This window comes from Moschus berezovskii, chromosome 4 (assembly GCF_049115385.1).
Source record: "Moschus berezovskii isolate FMDL1 chromosome 4, NW_MosBer_1.0, whole genome shotgun sequence".
NCBI lineage: Eukaryota > Metazoa > Chordata > Mammalia > Artiodactyla > Moschidae > Moschus > Moschus berezovskii.
The window spans coordinates 26,254,349-26,277,402 of record NC_142463.1 but is presented as its reverse complement, the minus strand read 5'-3'; the positions used below and the strand labels follow the sequence as shown (position 1 = coordinate 26,277,402).

The following is a 23,054-nucleotide window of genomic DNA, read 5'->3' as shown; positions in this document are numbered from 1 at the left end:
ATGACACCATCCTTATGGCAGAAAGTGAAGAGGAACTCAAAAGCCTCTTGATGAAAGTGAAAGAGGAGAGTGAAGAGGTTGGCTTGAAGCTCAACATTCAGAAAACAAAGACCATGGCATCTGGTCCCATCACTTCATGGGAAATAGATGGGGAAACAGTGGAAACAGTGTCAGACTTTATTTTTTTGGGCTCCAAAATCACTGCAGATGCTGATTGCAGCCATGAAATTAAAAGACGCTTGCTCCTTGGGAGGAAAGTTATAACTAACCTAGATAGCATATTAAAAAGCAGAGACGTTACTTTGCCAACCAAGGTCCGTCTAGTCAAGGCAATGGTTTTTCCCGTGGTCATGTATGGATGTGAGAGTTGGACTGTGAAGAAAGCTGATTGCCGAAGAATTGATGCTTTTGAATTGTGGTGCTGGAGAAGACTCTTGAGAGTCCCTTGGACTGCAAGGAGATCCAACCAGTCCATTGTAAAGGAGATCAATCCTGGGTGTTCATTGGAGGGACTGATGCTAAAGCTGAAACTGCAATACTTTGGCTACCTCATGCAACGAGTTGACTCACTGGAAAAGACTCTGATGCTGGGAGGGATTGGGGGTGGGAGGAGACAGGGACGACAGAGAATGAGATGACTGGATGGCATCACCGACTCTATGGACATGAGTTTGAGTGGACTCCGGGAGTTGGTGATGGACAGGGAGGCCTGGCGTGCTGTGATTCTTGGGGTCGCAGAGAGTGCTGTGATTCATGGGGTCGCAGAGACTGAGCAACTGAACCAAACTGAACTGAACAGGATGACTGGGCCATAATATATGCACGTTGGTGGTACTTTGTAAAACTCTGCTTTGAAGAAACCATTGGTGTTAAGGGCATCAAGGAAGTAAAAATCCAGGTTGTTGGATGGGTTATCCAAGTCTATGGTGAAGTCATCCAGTTGATGAAGGTTTAGGGTGGGGAAGAATACAATGAGTCATGTGCGATAGCCTCAGGTGAGTGAGGTAGGGGAAACCAGGAGGTTAAAATATAACAGTGATAAGGAAAGGGAGATAGTAATTTTGCTGAAAAGGAAACACCTTAAGAGAGCAGAGTTTTATTTTGTCTTTGTTTTAAGAACAGAGATAATGTGGACAAGCTTCACGGGGAAGCAGAGGGTTTTAATCCCATTTCTGGAACCTGAGATAGTCAGGAAGTTAAAACTGGACAGCAGCCATTTGAGAGGGCTTCTAGGGAGGTAAGAGATTGTTTCAATTAGAGCGGGGGGTTGGAGGTAGCATTCTGAGAAAAGGTTGGCTTTTCAGGAGAAGACCTGGTGTTATTTTATGTAGGGAGGTAGAGAGAACATTCTCAGAAGTTGAGGAAAAAGGGACTTGCTTACTTTTTTCTTTCTGTACTGGACTAGTAAAGCCCTTGAGAGCCAGGACTGTGTTATTCATCATGATGCCTGTCTCAATCTTTGGCAAGTATTAGGTTATGAATAAATGTGAAATAATTTATACTCCCAGCAGTATTTGAGAATGTACTGCAAGAAGGAATTTCACTAATGATCATTCAGCTCATAAACTTCATATTTTTTGAGGGCTTTCATATGTAGGTATTGTGGATTTGATGGTAAATAAAATGTGATTTTCTACTCTCATGGAGCAAATATTATAGTGAGGGCAAAAATAATGAAAAAACAAACAGACAAAATAAAAACAATATGTAACAGATCTCTGAAGGAAACAAGCAAAGCTGAAGTAGAAAATTTTAAAAAGGGCCTATGTTATGATGATCTGAAAAGGACTCTGAGTGGGTAACATTTAAGCTGAGTCCGAAAGAAATTGAAGACACCACCTATGTTTTCAGGAACAAAGAATGACATGTGGAAAGACTTGAGACAGAGCTTGCTCTTTTAGAAGAACTGAAATGTCAGTAAAGTTAGTGGCCCTAAGTGTATCTGGAGAGGTGAGCAAAAGCTGAATCATGAAGGGACTCAAAGCCCTGTCGAGGAGTTTAGATTTAATTTCTTCTCAAATGAGAAGCCACTGAGGGGTTTAAACAGAAGAATGTTATGTTCTTATTTATATTTACATACACTCTGCAATCTGTGTGATGAGAAATAGATAATAAAAGCAGAGAGGATGGATTAAGTGTTCCAAGAGACAAGATGAGATATGAACTGCAGAGAGAGGTGGATGAGTTTAACGTATGTTTTGGAATTAGTTGATAGTATTTGCATATGATAGATTGTAAAATTGAGAATGAGGGACATGCTGACAGATATTTGGCTTGTGCATCAGTGGTTGGTGGTAGGAGAGGAATAGATTCTTGGAGAAAAAAAAAATACAGGTTCTGCTAGATGTTTGGGAGACATCCAAGTGGAGATATAAAGTAGATGGTATATAAGTTTAGAGTTCAGAGAGGAGGTCAGAACTGAAGATATGATATTCACCAACTTAAGTGTAGTATTTGAACCAGGGGGATTGATGTGATCATCTGGTTGCCCAGATGTGTAGAAAAAGGACATGAAAGATGAGGCTGTGAATGCCCTTTGTAGAAGGTAAAGTGCTGTACAAGTGCAGGAAGTGATTATTTTGTTTCACTTGTTCCTTATTTGAATTTTTATAAATCCACATATCATTCATGCTTATAGATAATGCCTCTCCCAGTGATTTCTGTTTATTTGGGACTGGCTAGAATAGCATATGTAGGACTCACTGTCTTCTGATGAGAATACCCAAAACTGGTCTTTGTATTCATTCTTTGTCACTCTGCCACCCAGATTTTTTGGTCAGGTTGAATTGAATTTGGCAAAAGCTACTCCATTACTCCTCTCGGGTGTTGGAGAAGACTCTTGAGAGTCCTTTGAACTGCAAGGAGATCCATCCATTCTAAGGGAGATCAATCCTGGGTGTTCATTGGAAGGACTGATGCTAAAGCTGAAACTGCAATACTTTGGCCACCTCATGCGACGAGTTGACTCACTGGAAAAGACTCTGATGCTGGGAAAGGTTGGGGGTGGGAGGAGAAGGGGACGACAGAGAATGAGATGGCTGGATGGCATCACCGACTCTATGGACATGAGTTTGAGTGAACTCTGGGAGTTGGTGATGGACAGGGAGGCCTAGCGTGCTGTGATTCATGGGGTCACGGAGAGTCAGACACGACTGAGCGACTGAACTGAACTGAACTGAACTCCATTACTGGTTTGAATTTCTGGTATGGTCTCTTCATAATCCATTGTTTTTCAGTAGTATATAGCTGTACTCTCTTTTGAAATTCTTTTGTCTACTTAAAGTCCCTGTGATCTTTTATTTCTGATAATCTCCAAAGCAGATGTATTCTTAGGTTCAAATTTTGAAAACTTTCTTTTTAGAATACTCTTCTTAGAGTGTTCCTAGGTCTTTGCTAGCTGACTTATCAATTTATAATGATTTGTTATGGAACAAACATGAGATGTTTGCAGAAGAGAGCATTGCAAATTTTATTAGAATATAAGCAGTTTCAAGGGCAGAGGCCCTATATAATTTTTGTAACCCCAGGTACCTAAACCTGTTCTGTCTCCAAAAGATCTCCAGTCCATGTTTATTAAATTATTAAATGAGTTACAAATAACAGAGTTGAGGGTTTATACTGTATATTCTCTAAGGGAACTGCTCGGATGGCTGCTTGTGTTTTCTTGGGCCCCTCCCCACCAGCTCTAAAGTGAAATGACTCAGATGACTTGCTTCTCTCCACCCTCTATACCCAGCTCCTTTTAAATTTCTTTTTTACTGACTTGCTTTTGTCTCTTCAGACAGCTTCTGATTGCTATTTCCTTTGTCAGTTTGGATTGCTGTTGATCACTATCGCTGTTTATTTTTTTATTCTTGTCCTCTTCCTTTTACTGTTTGTTTCTAGCCTGTTTTCCTTTATATTGTGAAATGCATAAGTCTTTTTAAAAAGACATCACGAGTCTTCAGAAAGTTTTAGTTTCCTTCCCTGCAGGTCGGTCACATGTGAACATAGGTGTGTAAAAGCACACGCTCTTCTGGTTGTATTCATTTGGTACTTTGGTTGTAGGAGTAGCTGTTCCATTATTTGAGGGGGGATGCTGGTGGTTGTGGTGGAGTAGTTGAAAGGAGGTAGGTGTTAGTTATCCTTCTGGTTCCTCAGATCTCTTGAAAATGGAGTATTAAGTATAATTATATGGCTGAATTTAAAATAACTGAAATTTTTTATGTTAATATGTCAAATATACTTGCATGGCAAGTTACCCAGAAAATCATGTGCTTTATCACACTTTTAGAAAACGTTCACGAGTACTAAATTGTTAATCATTACTTAAATTTTTATAGAGAAAAAAATAAAAAGATTTTGAGTGGTACTTTGCCTACAGCTGTCCTTATAGTCAAAGCTGTAGTTTTTCCAGCAGTCATGTATGGATGTCAGAGTTGAACCGCTGAGCACCGAAGAATTGATGCTTTTGAACTGTGGTGTTGGAGAAGACTCTTGAGAGTCCCTTGGACTGCAAGGAGATCCAACCAGTCTATTGCAAAGGAAATCAATCCTGAATATTCATTAGAAGGTCTGATGCTGAAGCTGATGCAAAGCTCCAATCCTTTGGCCACCTGATGCAAAGAACTGACTCATTAGAAAAGACCCTGATGCTGGGAAAGATTGAAGGCAGGGAGGAGAAGAAGAGGACAGAAGATGAGATGGTTGGATGGCATCACCAGTTCAATGGACATGAGTTTGAACAAACTCTGGGAGATGGTGAAGGACAGGGATGCCTGGCGTGCTGCAGTCCATGGGGTCACAGAGAGTTGGATATGACTGAGCAACTGAACAGCAACAACAAATTAGAAGGTTACAAGTTCCCCAGTAGTCAGCTATGGTACTATTCCATGATTCTTTTTCATTTCAGGGTCCAGGCTGAAGGAGCACCCCCTCTTTATGACTTATTATTCTCTTGACAGAGAGAAAAGAGCAAGAGCTGGTGGAAACACACAATAGCCCTTAAAACTTCCACCTGGAACTTTAACTTCCTCATATTTCATTGGCCAGAGTAAGTCACATGGCCAAGCCAATAGTAGGGTACTCACAGAGAGGCACTGTAAGTCACATGGCAACAGGCAGGGCTGTTTATATTCTTGTTCAATTCACTTCAGTCACTCAGTCATGTCCAACTCTGCAACCCCGTGAACCGCAGCAGGCCAGGCCTCCCTGTCCATCACCAACTCCTGGAGTCCACCCAAACCCATGTCCATCGAGTCGATGATGCCATCCAACCATCTCATCCTCTGTCGTCCCCTTCTCCTGCCCTCAATCTTTCCCAACATCAGGGTCTGTTCAAATAAGTCAGCTCTTCACATCAGGTGGCCAAAGTATTGGAGTTTCAGCTTCAACGTTAGTCCTTCCAATGAACACCCAGGACTGATCTCCTTTAGGATGAACTGGTTGGATCTCCTTGCAGTCCAAGGGACTCTCAAGAGTCTTCTCCAACATCACAGTTCAAAAGCATCAATTCTTCAGTGCTCAGCTTTTTTTAATAGTCCAACTCTCACATCCATACATGACCACTGGAAAAACCATAGCCCTGAGTAGACAGACCTTTGTTGACAAAGTAATGTCTCTGCTTTTTAATATGCTATCTAGGTTGGTCATAACTTTCCTTCCAAGGAGTAAACGTCTTTTAATTTCACGGCTGCAGTCACCATCTGCAGTGAATATTCTTGTAAGAGGAGAATAAATGAGAATTATAATACAACCTCCCAGACCTTAGGATGATTTAGCAGTTTTGTAACAACTTTTTTCTTAATAAAATTTGTTTTTTCCTTAATAAAAATAGCAGCCACCGCCCCTTTTTTTGGTTTTCATTGCATTAGTTAGGATATTGGTTCAAGCCAAAATCTCAGTGGCTTAAACAGGAGAGAATTTACCTCTCTCAAGTAACTGTCCAAGTAAGATAAGTAATAGAGGGCTGATATGGCAGCTTCATCATAGTGTCAGAGACATAGACCCTTTTTCTCTATTGCTCTTTTATTTTCAACCATGTTTTCCTTCTCACAGTCTGGGTAGATCCTCCATGTTTCACAGCCATATCTACCTTCTGGACAGCTGGAAGAAACAACTGGGAGGTCGAAGACATTCTCCTTCCCTGTAGGTGCACAACCTGAGAGCTGGGCACGTTATTTCCTTTCACATTTCATTGAGAGAAACTGAGATTACAAAAGATGAGAAATGTACGTTTCAGTAGGTGTCCGCATGTTCGAGTAAGGTTTAGGGGTATTATTATTAAAGAAAGAAAAGAGTAAAGGATATTAAGGAACAGTTAGCCATCTCTTCTTAATTCAATTAGTTTAATTGGAAACCTATGAAGAATAGATATTATTAGCACTTTATAGATAACTGGGTAGGCTTTTCAAAGAGGAAATAAATTGTTCTTGATCTACCTAAGAAGTAGTGGAATGGGCTTTGAATTTAAGCCTATGTGAGGGTTGTTTTTTTTTTAATAACATTTTGTTGGTTTCCTAATGTCTTATTTTCAAGCACTTAAGATTTTTTTCAGAGTAGTAATAGTGTTGACTCTTTAGAAAAGATTCTTCATATATTTATGAATATTTTACTTTGTGAAAAATGATACGTGTTTATGACCTAGCCAATGAATAAATAATTGCTTCAAATTATAGTAATAGAAAATTTAAGTCAGGTTTTGACTTTTGATAACCTTAGTTTAAAAGTTTTCTTTTAGAAATTAATTTAGTTACTAAGTATTCATATATAATCTCATATACTGATGGCACATTTTTGGATTTTACATTTTTTCCTAAGCTAAAAAATATCTTGTTTTGTTCTATGAAATTAGGGAAGTGCTTATTATAAAAAATATTTTTAGAGAACACAGAGTAGTATAAAGAGGAATGTAAAAATCATTTGTAATTCCATTATCCAGAGATCATCACTGTTACCAGCTCTGCCTTTCAAAATTTTTCTCTATGCATTCATTATGTGTGTTATATCTATGTGATTTTTTAAAAATCTAAAATGATCATATTTCAGCAAAAAAAGAAAAAGACAATTTTACCAAGATGCACCAAACATACTCGTTGATCATTACTTGATGAGTGAATTGGCAATTTGGATGACTTTTTTCCATTCTCACTTAGCTGTATTGTATTAGTATAGTTGATCAGCACAGGATGTACTTAATCACTTACTGAGCTTATGCCTTCTCAAATGTTATTTATGTAGTAACCAATGAAGCTGTTTTCTTTAGCAGAGTATTTATACATTTCTTTGGGAGTGGGGTGAATATATAATTATTTTATTTTATTTTATTTTTAATTAATTTATTTTTTATTGGAGGCAAATTATTTTACAATATTATATTGGTTGGTTTTGCCATACATTGATATGAATTTGCCCCGGGTTTACATAAGTTCCCCCTCCTGAACCCCCCTCCCACCTCCCTCCTCCCTTTATCCTCCCTCTGGGTCATCCCCGCATGCCAGCCCCGAGCATCCTATAACATGCATTGACCCTGAACTAGTGATTCGTTTCACATATGACAACATACGTGTTTCAATGCCATTCTCCCAAATCATCCCACCCTCACCCTCTCCCATAGAGTCCCAAAGACTGTTCTATACATCTGTGTCTCTTTTGCTGTCTCGTATGCAGGGTTATCATTTGCATTTTTCTAAATTCCATATATATGTGTTAGTATACTGTATTGGTGTTTTTCTTTTTGGCTTACTTCACTCTGTATAATAGGCTCCAGTTTCATCCACCTCATTAGAACTGATTCAAATGTATTCTTTTTAATGGCTGAATAATACTCCATTGTGTATATGTACCAAAGCTTTCTTATCCATTCGTCTGCAGATGGACATTTAGGTTGCTTCCATGTCCTGGCTATTATAAACAGGGCTGCAATGAACATTGGAGTACACGTGTCTCTTTCAATTCTGGTTTCCTCGGTGTGTATGCCCAGGAGTGCGATTGCTGGATCATATGGCAGTTCTATTTCCTGTTTTTTGAGGAATCTCCATACTGTTCTCCATAGTGGCTGTACTAGATTGCATTCCCACCAACAGTGTAAGAGGGTTCCTTTCTCTCCACATCCTCTCCAGCATTTATTGCATGTAGACTTTTGGATAGCAGCCATTCTGACTGGTGTGAAATGGTATCTCATTGTGGTTTTGATTTGCATCTCTCTGATTATGAGGGATGTTGAGCATTTTTTCATGTGTTTGTTAGCCATCTTTATGTCTTCTTTGGAGAAATGTCTGTTTAGTTCTTTGGCCCATTTTTTGATTGGGTCATTTATTTTTCTGGAATTGAGCTGCAGGAGCTGCTTGTATAATTTGGAGATTAATCCTTTATCAGTTGCTTCATTTGCTATTATTTTCTCCCATTCTGAAGGCTGTCTTTTCACCTTACTTATAGTTTCCTTTGCTGTGCAGAAGCTTTTGATTTTAATTAGGTCCCATTTGTTTATTTTTGCTTTTATTTCTAATATTCTGGGAGGTGGGTCATGGAGGATCCTGCTGTGATTTATGTCGGAGAGTGTTTTGCCTACGTTCTCCTCTAGGAGTTTTATAGTTTCTGGTCTTACATTTAGCTCTCTAATCCATTTTGAGTTTATTTTGGTGTATGGTGTTAGGAAGTGTTCTAGTTTCATTCTTTTACAAGTGGCTGACCAGTTTTCCCAGCACCACTTGTTAAAGAGACTGTCTTTTCTCCATTTTATATTCTTGCCTCCTTTGTCAAAGATGAGTTGTCCATAGATGCGTGGATTTATCTCTGGGCTTTTTGTTTTGTTCCATTGATCTATATTTCTGTCTTTATGCCAGTACCATACTGTCTTGATGACTGTGGCTTTGTAGTAGAGCCTGAAGTTTGGCAGGTTAATTCCCCCAGTTCCATTTTTCTTCCTCAAGATTGCTTTGGCTATTCGAGGTTTTTTGTATTTCCATACAAATTGTGAGATTATTTGTTCTAGTTCTGTGAAAAATATCTTTGGTAGCTTGATAGGGATTGCATTGAATGTATAAATTACTTTTGGTAGTATACTCATTTTTACAATATTTATTCTTCCAATCCATGAACATGGTATATTTCTCCATCTATTAGTGTCCTCTTTGATTGCTTTCAGTAGTGTTTTATAGTTTTCTATGTACAAGTCTTTTGTTTCTTTAGGTAGATATATTCCTAAGTATTTAATTCTTTTCGTTGCAACAGTGAATGGAATAGTTTCCTTAATTTCTCTTTCTATTTTCTCATTATTAGTGTATAGGAATGCAAGGGATTTCTGTGTGTTGATTTTATATCCTGCAACGTTACTGTAATCATTGATTAGCTCTAGTAGTTTTCTGGTAGAGTCTCTGGGGTTTTCTGTGTAGAGGATCATGTCATCAGCGAACAGTGAAAGTTTTACTTCTTCTTTTCCAATTTGGATTCCTTTTATGCCCCAACCAAAAGACAAAGGCTGGCTGAATGGATACAAAAACAAGACCCCCATATATGCTGTCTGCAAGAGACCCACCTCAAAACGAGGGACACATACAGACTGAAAGTGAAGGGCTGGAAAAAGATATTCCATGCAAATAGAGACCAAAAGAAAGCAGGAGTACTCATATCAGATAAAATAGACTTTAAAACAAAGGCTGTGAAAAGAGACAAAGAAGGAAACTACATAATGATCAAAGGATCAATCCAAGATGAAGATATAACAATTATAAATATTTATGCACCCAACATAGGAGCACCGCAATATGTAAGACAATTACTAACAAGTATGAAAGGGGAAATTAACAATAATGCAATAATAGTGGGAGATTTTAATACCCCACTTACATCTATGGATAGATCAACTAAACAGAAAATTAACAAGGAAACACAATCTTTAAATGATACAATAGACCAGTTAGACCTAATTGATATCTATAGGACATTTCACCCCAAAACAATGAATTTCACCTTTTTCTCAAGTGCACATGGAACCTTTTCCAGGATAGATCACATCCTGGGCCATAAATCTAGCCTTGGTAAATTCAAAAAAGTTGAAATCATTCCATGCATCTTTTCTGACCACAATGCAGTAAAATTAGATCTCAATTATGGGAGAAAAACTATTAAACATGCCAACATATGGAGGCTGAACAACACGCTGCTGAACAACGAACAAATCATAGAAGAAATCAAAAGAGAAATCAAAATATGCATAGAAATGAATGAAAATGAAAACACAACAACCCAAAACCTCTGGGACACTGTAAAAGCAGTGCTAAGGGGGAAGTTCATAGCAATACAGGCACACCTCAAGAAACAAGAAAAAAGTCAACTAAATAACCTAACTCTACATCTAAAGCAACTAGAAAAGGAAGAAATGAAGAACCCCAGGGTCAGTAGAAGGAAAGAAATTGTAAAAATTAGGGCAGAGATAAATGCAAAAGAAACAAAAGAGACTATAGCAAAAATCAACAAAGCCAAAAGCTGGTTCTTTGAGAAGGTAAATAAAATTGACAAACCACTAGCCAGACTTATCAAGAAACAAAGGGAGAAGAACCAAATCAATAAAATTAGAAATGAAAATGGAGAGATCACAACTGACAACACAGAAATACAAAGGATTATTAGAGAATACTATCAGGAATTATATGGCAATAAAATGAATAACCTGGAAGAAATGGACAAATTCCTAGAAAAATACAACTTTCCAAAACTGAACCAGGAAGAAATAGAAAATCTGAACAGACCCATCACAAGCACGGAAATTGAAACTGTAATAAAAAATCTCCCAGCAAACAAAAGCCCAGGTCCAGACGGCTTCACAGCTGAATTCTACCAAAAATTTAGAGAAGAGCTAGCACCTATTCTACTCAAACTCTTCCAGAAAATTGCTGGGGAAGGGAAACTTCCAAACTCATTCTATGAGGCCACCATCACCCTAATCCCAAAACCTGGTAAAGACCCCACAAAAAAAGAAAACTACAGGCCAATATCACTGATGAACATAGATGCAAAAATCCTTAACAAAATTCTAGCAATCAGAATCCAACAGCATATTAAGAAGATCATACATCATGACCAAGTGGGCTTTATCCCAGGAATGCAAGGATTCTTCAATATCCGCAAATCAGTCAACGTAATACACCACATTAACAAACTGAAAAATAAAAATCATATGATTATCTCAGTAGATGCAGAGAAAGCCTTCGACAAAATTCAACATCCATTTATGATAAAAGCCCTCCAGAAAGTGGGAATAGAAGGGACATACCTCAACATAATAAAAGCTATATATGACAAACCCACAGCAAACATTATCCTCAATGGTGAAAAACTGAAAGCATTTCCCCTAAAGTCAGGAACAAGACAAGGGTGCCCACTCTCACTACTACTATTCAACATAGTTCTGGAAGTTTTGGCTACAGCAATCAGAGCAGAAAAAGACATGAATATATAATTTTTTATTCATACTGGGACATGTTTGAGAATGAAAGGGATAGTACAAGTATTTAAAGTTTTTTGAAATTTTTTTTTGCCATCAAAATGGTTTTATTATACTGAAATGTAATATAGATCAGTAAAATAGTTCTGTTTTCAAAAATAAAAGTTTATAGAATACTTGTTTTATAGTACAACAAAATAAAGTCTTTACCCAGATACACAGAATATACCACCCTTATGGCAGAAAGCGAAGAACTAAAGAACCTTTTGGTCAAAGTGAAAGAGGAGAGTGAAAAAGTTGGCTTAGAACTCAGCATTCAAAAAACTAAGATCGTGGCATTCAGTCCCATCACTTCATGGCAAATAGATGGGGAAACAATGGAAACAGTGACAGACTTTATTTTTGGGGGCTCCAAAATCACTGTAGGTGGTGACTGCAGCCATAAAATTAAAAGATGCTTGCTCCTTGGAAGAAAAGCTATGATCAACTTAGCATATTAAAAAGCAGAGACGTTGCCTTGCTGACAAAGGTCCATCTAGTCAAAGCTATGGTTTTTTCAGTAGTCATGTATGACTGTGAGAGTTGGACCATAAAGAAAACTGAGTGCCGAAGAATTGATGCTTTTGAACTGTGGTGTTGGAGAAGACTCTTGAGAGTCCCTTGGACTGCAAGGAGATCCAACCAGTCCACCCTAAAGGAAATCAGTTCTCAATATTCATTGGAAGGACTGATACTGAAGCTGAAACTCCAATACCTTGGCCACCTGATGTGAAGAACTGACTTATGACCCTGATGCTGGCCAAGACTGAAGGCAGGAGGAGGAGACGACAGAGGATGAGATGGTTGGATGGCATCACCAACTCGATGGCCATGAGTTTGAGCAAACTCCCGGAGTTGGGGATGGACAAGGAAGCCTGGCGTGCTGCAGTCCATGGGGTCACAAAGAGTTGGATACGACTGAGTGACTGAACTGACATTGATTATGAGAATATTTAGAAACAAAAGCAGGATAGTTATTCTGGGTAATAGTCATATTTTTTGCCAGCTTCTTAGACGTATCTGTCTCTAATATGTTGTTAGAAACAGATATTTAATAATTATTCTACATGTTTCTTTAAATTTAGATGCTGTAAAATCATACCCTCTCATTTCATTTCATCCCAGTACAGAATATAAATTTATATAGTTAAAAATAGGAAGACTTTTGATGGAACTTCTAGAATTCATTACTTTAATTAAATCTCCTGTTCTGTTTGAACTCATTCAGTTTATTCGGTACTTAACATTGCTTTTGAGGGATGTTTCAGTGCCTTGGCAAATTGTCTTTCTAATAATTGGTATTTGCTAAAAGCTTCAATAGCTGAAGTTTTTTTGTTTTTTTTTTTTAATCTTTTTTCATTGATCTTTAGTCTTTGATTTAGTCTGATTAAAGATTTCCCACTTATTTTGAAAAATATGCAACCAATCATTAGAGGACTTGCCTTCAAAAAGATTCAGTAGTGACACACTTAGGTTGGGTTTATAAAGTCAGTCTTTGAAAGATTCCAGCCTTTAAAATCTGATGACAGGTTGCAAGTAGGGAATACATATTTCCATGTTTAAGTATATTTTTGTTTTGTTTTCAATACCATTTTTATCCTTAAAATTTTAACTGTGAATATATGTAAACATCTGTAAGTTTTGGCATATGGAGCTAACTCATTAATACTGATGCCACTAGAGTGCCATGATAAATAGAAGTAGCCTCAGAAGTTTTATGCAAATTATCCATCCATTTTCTAAAGAAATTTTAGTACATAATTTTGTATTAAACGCATAGTTTCTTCTCTTTAGCTCATTGTTCTTGAAAGGATTTATCGGGTGATAATAAAGATTGTCAAGCAACAAAATAAACAGTTCTAGAATTATACCATAAATAAATGATAAAACCACCTCGAGGTTTTAGACTATTGACTCCTCACACATACTTCATTTGCACCTCACCTGTAGTTTCTCACTTACTTTGCTGGCTAGTGGCCTGGTGCATGTTGTGGGTCGTTGCACATCTCACTGTACTGACTGTGTCAGCAGGAGCAGCAACGTCAAATATTTCTTCTACTGTCTCAAAAGGATTATAAAGAGTTAACTGTCCATGGTTGCTTGTGTCTGAGGATACTTTTCACTGTCTTCTGCATGGTGTCCCTGAAAGGGTGTTATGTTTTATCTCTAAAGAGTCAGGGGAAAGGTGGAATTATCCCTGGTCCTTTTTACGATTTCATCACTTGTTCAAGTGGTTAGAACACTTAGACACTGTTAACTTGGCTAGAAAATAGATGAATACAGTAGAGGTGTTCTAAATTCATCTTGGTTTATTTTAACGTAGTGATTAATGAAAAATACTTCATTCAGGGAAGTGAAAACTGTGAGACAAGTGGTAAACCACATGGGATGTTGAGACAAGAGATTGTACTGTCCTAAGCAAACCAGGGCATTTGAGAAACAGCATGGTAATGTGAAAGAGTATGGAACTTAAGAGTAGGACAGACCTGCATTTAAATCCAGACTTTACCATTTAAAAGCTTGGACAAGTAACCTCTCTGAAACTTGGTGTATTAGGGTTCTCAGAGGAGCAGAATCAGTTGGACAGACACTCACACTGACCAATTAATTTTAAAGAATTGACTCATGTCTTTGTGGAACAAGTCCTAAGTCTGCCGGGCCTGTTGGAGAGAGACTGAGGGGAGAGTTGTTGTTGCAGTTGAGTCTGAAGGTGATCTCGAGGCAGAATTACTTCTTCCTTGGGGGAGATCAGTCTTTCTCTCTTAGGACTTTCAACTGCTTGGATGAGACATCCCCACATTATGGAGGATAATCTGCTTTCTGGCTTTAAATGTTAATCACATCTAAAAAAAATACCTTTACAGTAACATGTAGACTGGTATTTGACCAAACAACAGGGTCCTCTTGCCTCACCAAATTGACAAGTAAAACTAACTTTCACACAATATTTCTTTATTTACTTATTGGGAAGATATTATATGACTCACAAGGATTAAGTGTGGTAGTATTTATAAAGCACTTAGTAAAATGTGTTCTCAGAGTAGGCACTGAGTACGTGTTGGTCTTAATCTGTTTTGTACCCATTAAGACTATAGACCCAACTTTGATGCTTGAAGATCTTTTCCCCTGTTTGTATTTCTTTCTAAGCTTCTCCTGTCTCTTCATCTACTTAATAAGTCCTGTTAAATCTTTTAAACTTTTTCTTCAGACCAAGCCCTTCTTTTTCAATATTGCCGGTGTTTAGGTCCTCTACAGGGCCATGGAAATTTTGTCCTAAGTAACCCTCTGCATGCCATCCTACTTTCCCTCTTCACGTTCAAATAATCACTTAGTTAGTGTGAACTAGTATTAGACTCTTGAGCGTGTCTTCTTTTCCATCCTTATTTTCTTTACTTTTACAGTGGGAGTTGAAGCCCTTCATCAGTTGTCTTCTGTAACAGCAGTCCCTGACCTTTTTGGCAGCAGGGACCAGTTTCATGGAAGACAGTTTTTCCATGGACTGGGGGGTTGGGTGGGGAGGACAGTTTCGGGATGATTCAAGTACATTATATTTATTGTGAATTTTATTATTATTACATTGTGTTATATAATAAAGTAATAATACAACTCACCATAATGCCGAATTAGACCCTTGAGCTTGTTTTCCTGCTACTAGAGTGATTATAAATACAGATGAAATTTTGCTCCCTTGCCTGCCCCTCACTACCTGCTGTGCAGCCTAGGTCGTAATAGGCCATGGACCAGAACGTGCCTGGGGACCCCTTATAATCTTATCTCTAATCCTTTTAGAACTCATTACTATTCTTGACAAATGTAATTGAGATTTCTGTTGATTGCATTTATACCTTTGTGTAGAATCACTGTCTCTCCTACTGCCCTATAGTCAGATGTCTGCACTGGTGTCACCCTCATGAAACCTTCCTGTATTTCCTTCCCAATTCCAGAACACTCTTACATATTCATGTACAAGTAAACCTAAGCCTTCAAACATTGATACTCCTCAGCTGCCTTTCAGATGAGATAATATATCTGTTCATCAGCTGACCAAGGAACCATTTAGACTGTATTATGAATTGAATGGACTTCCCAGGTGGTGCAGTGGTGAAGAATCTGCCTGCCAGTACAAGAGACGCAGGTTCCATCCCTGGGTTGGGAAGATCCCTTGGAGGAGGAAATGGCAACCCGTTCCAGTATTCTTGCCTGAAAAATTCAATGGACGGAGGAGCCTGGCGGGTACAGTCTATGGAGTTGCAATGAGTTGTACATGACTGAGTGAGCCACACACACGTGTGAATTGAACACCACTCCCTGCCTCCAAGCATTTCAGATCTGATATTAATATCATTTTTTTGTTCATTAGTTTGTATATTCACTTAATTATTTTATTGAATTGGTTTTTTGTGTTCATCGGTACTTTGGAGGATGAACTCTTAAGGTTTTGGGCTTCTCAGTTGCTCTTTAACCAAATCATTTCACCATAATTTGTTATATGTTGAGTTTCTGAGTAAAATTTTATGAGAGGACAAGAGTTCTGATATCAAAAACGATTTTAAAATTCCTGTTTTGTTTCTTGTCTACCTAATTCTTGGTAATCTACATGGCTGCCTTTATTTACTCTCCCTTCCTCCCAAAAGAAACAAAATTGAATTTTTTGAAATCATGGATGTATTAATTGTATTTATGTTTATTTCATGTATCTGTTGAATGAATGTAATTATATTAATAAAAGTCATTGAATAGCATTTAATTTATAATTATTTATTTATTTTAGTTATCAAGTGGAAATCCTCTTTATGAAAAATACTATAGACAGGTAAGATGATTGTTTCTTATAGAACATACTTTCAACTCCTGATTGTATTCAGCCAGCTGAATAAATTTGACATTTCTTGTTTTCATTTTCTTGTGCTTTAATCTACTGCTTTGATTAATGTGTTTAACAAGTTTTCAGAAAAATTAAGGAAAGAAAATTAAGCCCAAACACTTGTCTTAAATATCTATCTTAAAAATCCGTGTAGCATTAGATATATTCATCCATATACAAACATCCGAATTAATTTATAAGTTATTTAGAAATGACTTTTATGTTATTTTAAAGACATTTTAAAGTTTAATTTTCATCAAGTTGAAGCCATAACACTCATATAAATATAAAATGAACATGTATCAAGGATTTTTCTTCAACTCATTAATTATTGAGAGAACCAGTGAGATGTAAAAATGGGAATATGAGTTATAGAGATTTATATTCTCCATCAGAGAAAATTAATTTCATTGGTATGGATAGGAATCATTTGCATTGCTATCAGTTTTATATAATTTAACCTCTACCCCTACAGAGTATAAAATAAATAGCTTAGTTCATAGAAATCAAAGGTGCAAACCATAGATCAGATAATCTTCTGAAAGCATAGATGGTATTATTTGCCCATTTCCAAATATCAAATCATTTTCTTTATAATTTCTTCACCTTCTGATCATGATTACTGAAAAGGCTGGTCTTATTATATTTGATCCTATTGTCTACATAATTGCAGCAAGTTTTAATGAACCACTATAGGTAGTCTTGTGTGACTTGCAAGCCTAAAGCCGTATACTTACTATTTAACAACTATGGCCAGGTGATAAGTTTCTGCTTAAAGCCTTTGTTATATTCTTCTATTTTGAGGCTAAGATCTAAACTTTAGAAATTCACTTCTTCATATTTCACATGCAGTACATGTAATTTGAGTGAATTTACCTCATCTTGGGATTTTCCATATCTGCTAAGGTTCCTGGCCTTCTGAGTAACCTTGCTTTAGTGCTTGAGACACTTGGGATCTTACAAACCATGTAGCAGGCTGGTCTTCTTGTGGGAGCCTGGTAGACTTTGGCTCTACATAAAGCCAGTCCCTGATCCTTAATAGTGTCTTGTTCTGTCTGAATGAAAGAGAATCATTTCAAATATGGCCTTGTTTTTGTACAGTTGGTTTACTTAACTATATCCTGATAAAAAGGAGAACAAATTGTTATTTAGCTTATAACTATATGGCCATAAAAGATAAGGACATTCATTAAAGGTTTTTGATTTCTGAAGGGTCAGTGTGAATCAGATACCATTGAAAAGTATTTCATTCATTTTTCCAAAGTAGTGCCTGCTAAATTGAGGGATAATTTAGTAAGAAAGGGCTTTTCCATGTACCCATTATAAAATAGAATAGTAAAAATAATACCAGCAGTATTGCATGTAAAAAATCATATTTGAGTTTTCCATAACATTTCATTCAGGTCTGTGTAATTAATTTGTGTTCTCCTGCATCTTGGGTTAGGAGTTTGCTTTCATGAGATATATCTACTTCCAGTATGCAGAGTCCTGGAATTTTGACTTGGCCTACCAGTATAGTCTGAAAGTTGTCTGGTGATGTCAGCCTAGAAGTCTTTACCCAAAAGTCTATATTTTAAAGTGTTAGTAGTTCAGAGTATGTGGTATTGTTCTTTCCATGAGGCTCTGAGACTCTTCCTTTGTTGAAGAGGTGCCCTGTAGCTTATGGCAGAGCCTTTAGGCAGACAGAAACTGCCTGTAGATGACAAAGACTGAATGGCTATGTTTAATTATTATAGTAGCCAAAAGAATGGAAGATAGTAAAATTGTTTACTGGAATAGAGTGCATAAGTATTTCTTCACAGTGTTTCCCCTCAGTGCCTCTGTGTTTGGACTATCTGGGGAGAGAGATGTTTCTTTTCTTCTCCAACACTTGTCAGGGAGTAGGCAAAGAAAAGGAGTTGTGGAGAATTCTAGAGGCCGATTTCCTAACCTTTTTAGTTCTTCCTTGTTACTCAAAATGTGGATTGGGCAATTCTTTCCTGTTTGCTGAGTGCCTGATTTGTCCCATGTTCTAGCACTTGAAAGAAAGGATTTCTCTTTTGCTTCTTTGCCGGGTTTGGTCTGTCTGGAATGCTTTGTATATATTTTAGTAAACTTAATCTTTAACTAAAGTGGAAAAACAGCCAGCTCACAAATATCCTAGTATCATGTTACTCTTCCCATTTTAAAATTTACTTTTCATTTTTACAAATAGAACTTTACTTTAGGAAATTTCTACAGAAGTGAGAGTCATTATTTTTTTTTGAACTGTTTTTCCGTTTTTGGTGATCTCATTCTGTCTTAAAGGAAAGTCCCTATCAGTTAAAATGATGTGTTTCCCTTAACGTGCTTTAGGAACTTAGCAGTTTTTAAAATGTTACTTAAAGTTTATAAAAGAATCACTGCTAGTTTTAGAACTTCTAATTGTTTGATTTTCTAAAAAAGTGTTGCAGTTTCTTAAGAGTAAGTATAAAAGCAGAAGTTAATTATTTAAAGATATTAAAAAACAAACAACCACCAGATAACTGTGCAGCTATTCACATTTATCAGAAGGCCTCTCCAGAAATTATTGCTCTTTTTCTCTATTGCCATTCAAGTTTATTGGAATTTAAATGGCACCTATAGAAGACTTGGAATTACAAGATATGTGTTAATATTATGACTCCACTAATTTGTTCTACATCCTCTGAGCTTCAGGGTTTTTTTTATTTTGTTTTTGGTTTGGCCACGCTGCATAGCTTGTGGGATCTTAGCTCCCTGACCAGGCATTGAACCCAGGCCCTAGAAATGAAAGCACCAAGTCCTAGCCGCTGGTTCGCCAGGGAATTGCCCGAGCTCCAGTTTCATCATTTGTGTAATGGACATGATAAAAAACACATTGTAGATGGACAGTGCTCTCTAGATGGTACTCTTCTCATATGGGTCTCCAATATTACATTATACCTGATGTGAATATTACACCTGATGTGAAGAATTGACTCATTTGAAAAGACCCTGATGCTGGGAAAGATTGAAGGCGGGAGAAGGGGATGACAGTGGATGAAATGGTTGAATGGTATTACTGACTCAATGGACATGAGTTTGAGTAAACTGTGGGGGTTAGTGATGGACAGGGAGGCCTGGCGTGCTGTGATTCATGGGGTTGCAAAGAGTAGGACACAACTGAGTGATTGAACTGAACTGAATATTACATGGCCTTTGTTAGTGAGAGGATTCCTGCTGTCTTTTTGAAAAACTCAGTTCCCAAATCATAGGGAGGAATGCAGGTAAATAATCATAATTTTGTCTTTATGTTTTTTGTCAGCTATGGTTTGTATTTTTTCAGGTTGATACGGGCAATACTGGAAGGGTATTGGCTTCTGATGCTGCTGTATTCCTAAAAAAATCAGGACTTCCAGACCTGATACTTGGAAAGGTAATATTTGTTCATTGTATCCATAACTAGATATAATGAATATTTATTAGTGTAGATTAAATTGGATAAAATTCAAAAAACATCTCCAGAAACTTAGAAGTTAGAACTGAGTCATGAAAGCAGTTACAGTAATCCAATGGAGGGAATTTCTGGTGTAGTGATTTATCCTCTTGAAAAATATGGTGTTTTTCAGATTTTTAGAAAATAAATTACTTTTAGTAGAATGAAATGAGGAAGTAATAGTACATTTGAGTGTTGTGGGGAGAAACAGTGCAGACTGGGAACCTTGCCACCCACTCAGAATTGGCTGTTTCCCTGCTTCCTCTGTTAGAACTGTCTCTTAACTGTGTTTAATATGTGGTAAATAGAGTAGGAGATGATAGGCTTAGGAAAGAGCACAAAGAGGTGGAAAGTCCCTCTCTTGGCTTGATGTCCTTATAAATCCTTATGTATGATATTGATACGTATTCAACCCTGAAAAATAGTCATTAATAATTTAATTATTTACAAATAAACATTAACTATTTCAGCTTACCCATAAGAAAGAATATCATCTTAATAAGGATTTAAAATCAGTGTAGCATGTTCTAGTAGAGAGAGCATTGGACTTAGAACCTGGGTTAATAAAAAAAAACCATTGGACTGGAAGTTGGAACCTGGGCTTCATTTCTTTCCCTGATGTCTTGGATGTTCATGAGTAAGTCACTTAACCTCATTGGACCTTAATATCTTCGTGTAGGATTACACTAAGTGATCGTCAAAGTTTTTTTCTGCTTTTAATTCTACAGTTCTTAAATCTGACTACCAAAGAGCGTGAGGTTGTCAATTGCAGAAATTTTATTTATCTGTAAGATGATTTTTGTTTTAAATATAGATTAATACTTTACTTTTCTTCTAAATTTCAGATCTGGGATTTAGCTGACACAGATGGGAAAGGTATCCTGAACAAACAAGTAAGATTTAGAGACTGACATGAACAATTTTTGTGTGATTCAGAATAAAAAATAGCAGTTTTTTGTATTTTTAAACTAAAAATTCGTTTTTGCAAAATTAGGGCTTTGCAAGGACAAGTGTTATAATAAGGAAAATACTTCCAATCGCTAGACATTAAAGTACCTAATTCCCAAAGATTAGAGTTAGTTTGGTGACATTAGTTCTCCTGGAGTGTCAATTTGGGCTGCTGTAACACAATACCACAAACGCAAAAATTTATTGCTCACAGTTCTAGAGGCTGGAAGTCTTGAGATAATTTGCCAGCATGATTCCAGTGAGAACTTTCTTCTAGATTGCAGACTTTTTCTTTATCCTTATGTGGCAGAATGTGCTAGTAATTTCTCTCAGCTCTTTTTTGTAAGGCAATGGCACCCCACTCTGGTATTCTTTTGCCTGGAAAATCCCATGGACGGAGGAGCCTGGTAGGCTGCAGTCCATGGGGTCCTGAGAGTCGGACATGACTGACCAAATTCACTTTCACTTTTCACTTTCATGCATTGGAGAAGGAAATGGCAGCCCACTCCAGTGTTCTTACCTGGAGAATCTCAGGGACGGGGGAGCCTGGTGGGCTGCCGTCTATGGGGTCGCACAGAGTCGGACACGACTGAAGCGACTTAGCAGCAGCAGCAGGCCCATTTATAAGGGCCCTATCCTAATGGTCTAAGTACTTCCCAGAGGCTCTGCCACTGGGGAGTTTAGCTTTCAATATATGGATTTTGGGGAATACATTCAAATAATAACATGGGATTTATTTTTCTTAGATATTCAGGGAGACTTTACTCTTTGTATCTAAATTTCTTGTGTGTTCAGGGTTATAAATAAAAGTAGATTTTATCATTTATGTGTTAAGATGGTATTGCCTTGTATATTTGAAGGGAAGCTCTTGGCTAATCAAATCTAAGTATGATGTATTCTGGTCTAGGTTTTATTACTAACATATAAACCAAAAAAAATGGTTTACAGGCCAGAAGTCAGTCTTGGGCCAGAAATATGTGAAAGTGGTTGTGGGTATTAGATACCACTAGAGTACGTTAAAGTTTCACTTGTTGGAGATAGATTTCAGAGTTCTACAGGATTAAATTCAAAGCTTGCTACATGCTGATACATTGGCTGAGCATTACTACTCAAAGTTAATTCCCCCATAGGGATAACTGAAGCTGACTGAGAAAAAGGATGGAAAAATTAGATGAGGGGTCAGAATACCCAGTCTCTTATTTAAGATTCCAAGGCTAGATTGTGGTCCTCATTGGACCCCAGGCCAGAAGAGCTGATTTGGTGCCTTGGAGACATTGGAAAACTAAATTCATGGGAGCATCCAGGGTGCTCTAGACTTAGTCAGCAGATTATTTGTTGAGTACCTGTTTTGAGCCAGGCTTTGGAGATACAGAAGTAAATGTGATGGAATGTGATCCCTGTCTTCAGGAACTTAACAGTCAAATATATTCTTCACTGCTACTCCTAGTCTTCGGATGTTTAGTTTGAGTTGCCTTTGTTATCGGAGAAGGCAATGGCAAGCCACTCCAGTACTGTTGCCTGGAAAATCCCATGGATGGAGGAGCCTGGTAGGCTGCAGTCCGTGGGGTCGCTAAGGGTCGGACTCGACTGAGCGACTTCACTTTCACTTTTCACTTTCACACATTGGAGAAGGAAATGGCAACCCACTCCAGTGTTCTTGCCTGGAGAATCCCAGGGATGGGGGAGCCTGGTGGGCTTCCGTCTATGGAGTCGCACAGAGTCGGACACGACTAAAGTGACTTAGCAGCAGCAGCCTTTGTTATATCCAGGTGGCGGGATTTATGGATCTGCAGTTAAGCTTTTTTTTTTTTTTAATTTTTATTTAATAAATGGTACAAAGCACAATGCCAAAAACATTAACAGTTAAAATTTCACCAAATGAAAAAATACTATAGAATACACAGTTGTAAAAAGCTACATTAAGTTATTTTACAACTGCCTCAAGCTGATAGGAACTCTAACTTGGTGTAAAGCCCAAAAGGTCTGTTACTTATTTTTATTTTATATTGTACTATATTTTATTTACAGTGTTGTGTTTGTTTCAGGTGTATAGCTAAGTGATACAGTCATATATATATATATGAATTAACAAAAGCAGTTCCCGTCTTTTGATGGGGTGCTCATGGTTTATAACATAAATGGCATTATTTTGAGAGAGGGATAACTTAGGTATGGCACTGGGTTTTTTTTTCTTTTTGCAGTTAAACTTTGATGTTTGCATTGGAGGAATAAGATTTTTGAATTAACATATGAAATTAAGGACATAAACCAATACTTACTGAGTTTTTATGAGCCAACAATGATAGTGCATTCTTCCTATAGTGTGG

At 37.4% G+C, this 23,054-nt stretch overlaps 1 protein-coding gene across 6 annotated transcripts in view; it reads left to right on the top strand.

The window, feature by feature from the left end:
- The window catches only part of EPS15 (epidermal growth factor receptor pathway substrate 15), a 152,681-nt gene that overhangs the window by 21,508 nt on the left and 108,119 nt on the right, over positions 1-23,054 (top strand). For all 6 annotated transcript variants that reach the window (XM_088835283.1, XM_088835285.1, XM_088835282.1 and 3 more), the window contains exons 2-4: positions 16,233-16,274; positions 19,630-19,719; positions 20,625-20,672. In XM_088835283.1, the coding sequence (XP_088691409.1) occupies positions 16,233-16,274; positions 19,630-19,719; positions 20,625-20,672 (180 nt within the window). The remainder of the gene's footprint in view (positions 1-16,232; positions 16,275-19,629; positions 19,720-20,624; positions 20,673-23,054) is intronic.